The 7301-nt window shown below is 56.7% G+C and overlaps 1 protein-coding gene across 1 annotated transcript; it reads right to left on the reverse strand.

Annotated features, from left to right (window-relative positions):
* Window positions 1-259: 259 nt before the first annotated feature.
* NDN (necdin, MAGE family member) lies at window positions 260-2229 on the reverse strand. Its single transcript, XM_036437598.2, has one exon. The coding sequence runs from the start codon at window positions 2002-2004 to the stop codon at window positions 940-942; it is 1065 nt and encodes a 354-aa protein (XP_036293491.1). The 5' UTR covers window positions 2005-2229; the 3' UTR covers window positions 260-939.
* Window positions 2230-7301: the final 5072 nt, after the last annotated feature.

The following is a 7301-nucleotide window of genomic DNA, read 5'->3' on the forward strand; positions in this document are numbered from 1 at the left end:
ACTCCAGAAATGATCGTTTATCACAAGAACTTTACTGTGTGCATTTTTTTTTTTTAAGTTTAACTCAGGGATGGTGAGGGGCAAGGGGAAGGGGGGGGGGTTGTAACTCGGGTTTCAGCAAACAACGGTGCCAAGTGCCCACACGGATGAGACCAGTCCAAGTCCAAGTCCACGCCAAGCCTGTGCCCACGGCGAGGCCACCAGCCGGAGGGGAGGGAACCTTCACTTATTCCTCGAACCTTGTCTTCCCGAAGGCCAGCTTCTTCTTCTTTCTTCTTTTTTCCCGGTGGAGTCCTTCTCGCCCATCCCCACTCGCCTGGGGCACAGTCCACCACTCCGATGTTACACAACGTCCTTCGTCCCATAGAAAGAGAATTATGATGGAACGCTTCACGTGTGGGCTGTTGTTTGTGTGTTTTTTGTTGTTTTTTTTAGCACATCTCTGGTACAAAAGGTGGGGGGTGAAGGGTGGGGGGGGGGGAAATTCAAGAAAGGCAGCAACAGAAAGCCAAAAGCACCCAACAAGAGAGAGAGAGGTTCCTTAGAAAACAAGACATGCGGGGGGGGGGGGGGGGGGGTGTCGGAACCTCCTACCCACTACCTTCTCCGAAAGAGGGCTGAAAAACAAGATACAAAGATGGCATTCCTCAAAGGTGGTATCTTAAAGCACAGGAGCTGGGGGAAAAAAAAAACCAAAAACTTAAAACCTGTTCACAGCTGCTGAAAGACTGCTGCTGCTGCTGCTGCAAAACCCTCTATCCAGACTCTACACAGATCTCTTCCCTCATCCCCCCTCCCACCAGCCTGGTGAGAGAGGGTTAAACACCCGGGGAGAGAGAGACAGAGAGAGAGAGAGGAGGACTCCCCCCCTTCCTTCCCTGCCTGCCTCGCTCCGAGGACCCAGCTAGCAGCTAGCAAGCGAGCTAGCAGCCAGCCGAGCTAGTCCTCGGAGAAGCTGTTGCGGGGGCAGGGAGTCGGGGGCGCGGCCGCGCGCCGGGCCCGGGCCTCCTGCAGGGCCTCCCGGTAGCGGGTGGGCCAGGCCTGGGGGTCCTTCTTGAAGACGCGCGCCAGGTACTCCATGATCTGCAGCTTGGTGATCTCGCGGGCGGCGCGGGGGCCCCACAGGAACTCGTACTCGGGGGGCTCGGCGCCCGGCACGCGCTGGTACTTGAGGTAGCGCTGCTGCACGAGCTCCTCGGTGAGCAGGCGGCGCACGTCGCCGAAGGTGGGATGCTTCTTCCAGGGGCGCAGGCCGAGGATGCGCAGCACGTTCCACACGGCGCTCTCGCGGGCGCCGCGGCCCTTGACGTAGATGAGGCCGAGGACCATGAGCAGCAGGCCCATCATGGGCATGCGGCCCCCGGCGCCCCCGGGGCCGCCGCCGGCCGCGGCGCCCAGCGCCACCCGCTCCAGCTCGGCGGGCTCCAGCGCGCGGACCAGCGAGAACTCGAGCGTGTGCAGGCTGGCCAGGCGCAGGTGCAGGCCGAAGACGCGCGCCAGCAGCAGGCTGGTGCGGCGCAGGATGCTGCGGCACCACTTCTTGTAGCCGCCGCTCAGCACGTCGCGCACCATGTCCGGGAACCAGAGCGCCGCGCGCCGCTGCTGGCGGGCCAGCACGTACCACATCAGCTCGTGCGCCTTCTGCACCAGCTGCGCCGCGGTGGGCGGCGCGGCGGCGGCGGGGCCCGCGGCGGCGGGGCCGGCGCGCGGGGCCGGCTGGGCCTGGGCGGCCGCGGCGGCGGCGGCGGCGGCGGCCTGCAGCGGGGCCTTCGGGTCTTCTTCGTCGCCCCCGGCCTCGGCGGCGGCGGCGGCGGCGGGCGGCGGCGGCGGTGGCGAGGCAGCCGGGGCGTCGCCGGGGCCTAGCGGGCGGCTGTCGGGCCCCGCGGCCTCGGACGTGGACGCGGCCTCGGAGGGACCCCCGGGACTCGCGGGGGCGCCGTGCGCCTCGCCCTCGGCGGCGGCGGCCTCCATGGGGTCGCACCCCAGCTTACTTGCTTCGGACATGCCTGCTCCCGGAGACAAGGCGGCAGCGGGGCCTCCGCGTCCGGCCAGCGTCCAGCAAAGCGGCGGCGGCTTGCTCCCGTCGAGCGTGCCCTCGGCTCTCCCTTCGCAGACGGGCGTCTGGAGAGGAAGTGCGCGTCGCTGGGCGCGCGGCGCCTTCCGTAGCGGCGGGCGGGCCGGGGGCGGGGCCGGGAGGGAGGCCCCGGGCGCGCACGCGCGTCCGCGTCCGTCCGCGCGAGCCCAGGCCGCTCCCTTCCAGCTGCCGGGAGGGGGGCGTGGCCCGGCGCCCGTCGGGGCGGGAGCTCGGACGGAACGGGGGCACTGCGCATGCGCGGCCGCCGGCCTGGCCGTTCCGCTGCCGGAGGTGGGCGTGGCCCGGCGCCGGAGGTGGGCGTGGCCCGGCGCCCGACGGGGCGGGAGCTCGGACTGATCGGACAGTTGCGCATGCGCGGCCGCGAGCCCGCGCGCGCACCCCTCTCCAGCTGCGGAGGGGGGCGTGGCGTGGCGTGGCGGCGCGCGCTCGACGGGGCGGGAACGTGGCGAGGCGCGCCCCCCTTCACCACCATCACCGCCAAGACGGCCCAGACCCGCCCCCCCACTGGCATGGAACCCCAAGTTATCCGTCCCGCGTGCCCGCAGCGGGCCGCGGGGAGACAGGGAGGGCGAAGGCTGAGCGGAGGCCCCCCCCCCCCGGAGTTGGACAGGGACGAGGTAAGGTGTTCCCCGGACGACGACGACGACGACGATGATGGCTGAGGTGCGAGGGGAGCGCATTTCTGAGGGAAAAAGTGTGGTTCTGAGGAGAAATGTCCGTCATTTGACGCAAAATCACCTCAGAGAGGAGTCCTGCCCCAGAGGGACCCAGGCCCGGGTGTCCGAGTGGGGGGTGCGAGGGGACGTTGAGGAAAGGGGTGTCTCCTTGATGACGTGTTGGTGGTCAGTCGGTCGGTCGGTCGGTCCGACATGGGACCCAGAGGCCAGGCCCACCCCGTTGAGGCTCCCCCAGAGCAGAGGGGTGACAGGATGGAGACATGCAGAAAGAGGGAAAGAATGAAAAACACACACACACACACACACAAAAAGGCAGCCCTCCACCCCCACCCTCCCATCCGGCCGCGCCATGGTTGCGGGTTCGAGCCCAGATCCCAGGGCCCAGGTCCCACGCGCGAATCCAGCATGCGATGTAAAAATACGTGCAAACTGTGAATCTCCCCCTGTCTCCCTCTCCCATCAAGTAACCAATAAAAATAATAATAATAAAGAAAGAAATAGCCGAATGTCGTCAATCCCCATGGGCCCATGGGACTTCCCCCGGGGTGGCCTTGGTAGTGTGTGAATAGTCATGGGTTTTCTTTATTTTTTAACGTATTTTATTTAACCCTACATTTGTGTGTGTGTGTGTGTGTGTGTGTGTGTGTGTGTGTGTGTTTTAATAGGTATTTATATGTTTATTTCTGATTGGTTTGTTTGAATCCTCACCTGGCGATATTTTCCCCCTTGATTTTTAGAGAGAGTTGGAAGGGTGGGTGGAGAGAGACGGAGAGAGAGAGGCCCATGGATGGGTTACCTCCCAGCATGCACCTGACCTAGAACCTGCAACCCCGGTATGTGTCCTCGACCAGAAGGGAGAACCCGGGACCCTTAGTCCTGCACGCTAACCACTGAGCACCCCAGCCAGGGGACCAGCCATTGATTTTTGTTTTCCACGTCCCTGGGATCATTTTGATTTGATTTGATTTGATTTGATTTTTTTCCCCCATGAAAATGCCCATCCTTCCAAGATCGCCGTGTTTACTCCCCGAAATTTATATGATATCTGCCCCCCACCCCCACGTTTTGCCCAGCACCCTTCCTTCCTCCGCTGACGACTGCTGCCTGCAACCTCAGCTCCGAGTTCCCCGGGAAATGTCACCTCCACCTGCCCCCAGGGCCTGGCTGGTCCCAACTTGCCAGGCACGCCCGGAACTTGTTTTCAAACCTGGTAGCATAGGTATCTGACCTTCTCCCTCACATGATGAGCAAGAGAGGCAACATATTGGTGGCTGGGTTTTCTAATTTCTTTTCTTTTTTGGGGGGGGGGGGGTATTTTATAAAAACAAGTGTGCAATGGGCAAAACAAAGCTGAAACCTCCCCCCAACAATCGATGATGTTTCTCTCTATATATACCTCTCCCTTCCCCCCTCTCTCTCTCTCTCAAAAAAAAAAAAATAAATAAAAAAAAATCAAATATGCCACCCAAACAAGGAAAGAAAAAAAAAAAAGGAAAATAAAAGATGTATCTTGTGTCTGGTTATTGTCCCTTGAAACCCAAAGCTTATGAAATCCAATATTATCTGGGCATTTCTAGTATCCCATTTCTCATTTCTCTCTCTATATATTTTTTTCTTGAGTAGGTTGACTTGGATTTTCCACGCTGTTTCTCTCTCTTTGGATTTTCCTGCTTGAATCACTTTGAGGGGGGGATCATCCCCACCCTGTCCCTCTGATAGGGTTTCCTAACATTTCCCTTCACAAGGTGAATTCCTACATATCTTTCAGATATGTTCTAGTTGGGTTGTTCCCATCTTTCATGTTCTTCTTTAATTTGTAGATTTCTATTTCTCTCAGTCCATCTGACACAGAGTGCTTTCAGCTCTGTCATTTTTTATTATTTAAGAAGGGCTCAACACCAGCGCATTGCCCACATGCTTCTTCAAGATCATCCTCATTTTTTGCACTTTATATCCATTCATTTCCTTTCTTTTTCTTCTGTTCTCTTGGATATTTATTACTTCCTAATGATTCAGGCAAACTAGTTAGTCCATTGAAGATAGTTTTCCCTCCTCACTAATGAAAATGTTTGAGCCAGTTACTTAAATCTCAGCTCAGCGTGGGCCACATCACTTTTGCCATTGAAAGGTTATTAAAATTGCATCCTCCTATTTTTCCTGCCCGGAGTTAATGGATTCATGACATTGCACTTCAGACTTGGGAACAGCCATTGTGAAAGCGTGAACACCATTGTGTATTAAAAAAAAAAAAATCAATCGACTTATAAAAACAACGATAAAGTTATAAAAGCTCCGGCTGCTGTGAGATATCAGAGCTCTGGCCAGAAGGCTGCTTGGGTTCTCGTTGCCCTGTGAGCTGAACTTCACCCCCTTCTGGTGCGGTCATTCATGGTCACCTGTAGACCCCCCACCTCCAGGACAGCTCACTTCCCTCCTCCCTTGTGCCAGGGCCTGAGCGTTGGGACCACTATGAGATCTCTGGGCCACGCTCTAACATGGAGCCTCTCCACCCCCACCACCCCCAGGGCCTTCTAGGACTTGTTTAATTCAAGGTCAAGTTTGGGGTCTGGAGCTCCAGCGATCCATTGGGCTGGCTGGGTTCTCCCAGGTCCTCCCGATTCGATATGGAAAATAAGTCATCTCAGGGGCCAACGGCTTAAGTAATACGAAAGAGCCTGGAGTTTGCAACACACACACACACACACACACACACACACACACACCCACACACACACAACACACCTGCCAGTCAAACTCAAGGAAAAGGGGGTGACTCTCTTCCATGGAGATTTTTGTCCACCGAGCTCTAGGGGTGCAGGAAGGACATGGAGACATTGTAATGAAATCTTCTGGGGCAGGGCGGGTTATGGGGGTGGGTTGCCTCAAACTTTGTAATGTGAAACAGATCCCACAGCTGTGGACAGACTTGTTTTTGGCAGGCTGGGGACTAGGAGAGGCCCTGTCCCAGCGCTGGTTTCCATAGTGACCAGGGGGAAGGGAGGAAGTCGCCCCCAGAGACTCCAGCGGACAGTGCGCATGCTCCCAGCACAGAGGCCCAGGCTCCCTGTCCCCCCTGACCCCCCCTGCCCTATCCCGCATGAAATGTGAATCCTCCTGGCTCCCTCCTGTCCACATAAGCTGCTGGCTGCAGCCTCGATCAAAGACAGGCCCGAGGATTGAGAAAGAGCACTCTTAGGAATGTGCTTACCAACTATTGAGCAATGCCTTATCATATGCCTGGAAGAATTCCTTTTTTTAAAAAAAAGAAAAAAAAATGTATATTTTTTTTATTGATTTCAGAGAGGAAGGGAGAAGGAGAGAGGGAGAGGGGACCATCATGATGAGAGAGAATCCTCGATGGGCTGCCTCCTGCACGCCCCACACCGAATACGGAGCCAGGGTGGGGATCCGACCATGACCTCCTGGTTCATCCATAGGTCGATGTCCCACCACAGAGCCACCCAGCAGGGCTGGGAGACGTTCCTGTGCAATGAGTAGCTGTTTGGCAGCCTGGTTCCCTTTCTTTCTTTCTTTTTCTTTTTGCTAGAAAAGAAGAAGTGAGGCCAGGGACGGCTGCTTTTTCACAGCTGGTGGACCCGGCCTGGGCCCCTCGGCCTCTCCAGTATCCCCCAAGGGGGGATGCTGGCCAGAGGAGGCCCCAGGACTGAAACGCCCAGATCCACGAGGCATCTGGTCTGCCTGCACGCAAGCACTGGTCTTTGGAAAGGTCACCTGGGAACCAGAGATAAGATTGCAGGTGGATAAGAGACCTTTTCCCCGGGTCTCCATGGAGTGAAGAGAAAAACAGCGGCTCTAACCCTATTAATTGCACAGGCTGCTGCCTCTGTTTCTGGCATAGAACGAGGAGGGAGGGGGTCTCTGCCATCCACAGCGAGGGGAAGCGGTGGAAGGAAAAGAGCCCCGAGCAAATGAGTCATCCCATCCTCGCATTCAGTCCATTAGTGGACTGAGCCCAGCTGGTGTGGCTCAGTGGTTGAGCTTCGACCTACGAACCAGGAGATCAGGTTCCATTCCCGTTCAAGGCACACGCCTGGGTGGTGTGCTCGATCCCCAAGTGGGGCTTGTGCAGGAGGCAGCCCACCCATGGCTCTCTCTCATCATGGATGTTTCTCTCTGGCCCTCTCCCTTCCTCTGTGAAATCCATAAAAATATAAAAAGAAAAATACACTATTAAAAAAACACACACACCAACAATGGAACATTCTTTTTAAATTCTTTACTGTTGGAAGTATTACATATGTCTCCTAGAAATGGGATATTCTTAATATATATTGCAATGCATACTGGGAAGAACCACAACATTGTGGCAGAGAACAGAGGGAATCAATGTTTGGGAGATGAAGAATGTAAATCGCATCACCCAGAGAGGGTGCCCGGTGAGGGGGGGTTCTTCAAAGGGAACCCTCCTGGCCACAAGGGTGGAATAACTTTTCATTGTGTGAAAGAGTGACGCACAGCATAGCGGTAATACCCCTGTCCCCATAAACACATGTAGAAGTGTCCTCCAG

Source organism: Pipistrellus kuhlii, unplaced genomic scaffold (genome assembly GCF_014108245.1).
Source record: "Pipistrellus kuhlii isolate mPipKuh1 unplaced genomic scaffold, mPipKuh1.p scaffold_m20_p_140, whole genome shotgun sequence".
Lineage (NCBI taxonomy): Eukaryota > Metazoa > Chordata > Mammalia > Chiroptera > Vespertilionidae > Pipistrellus > Pipistrellus kuhlii.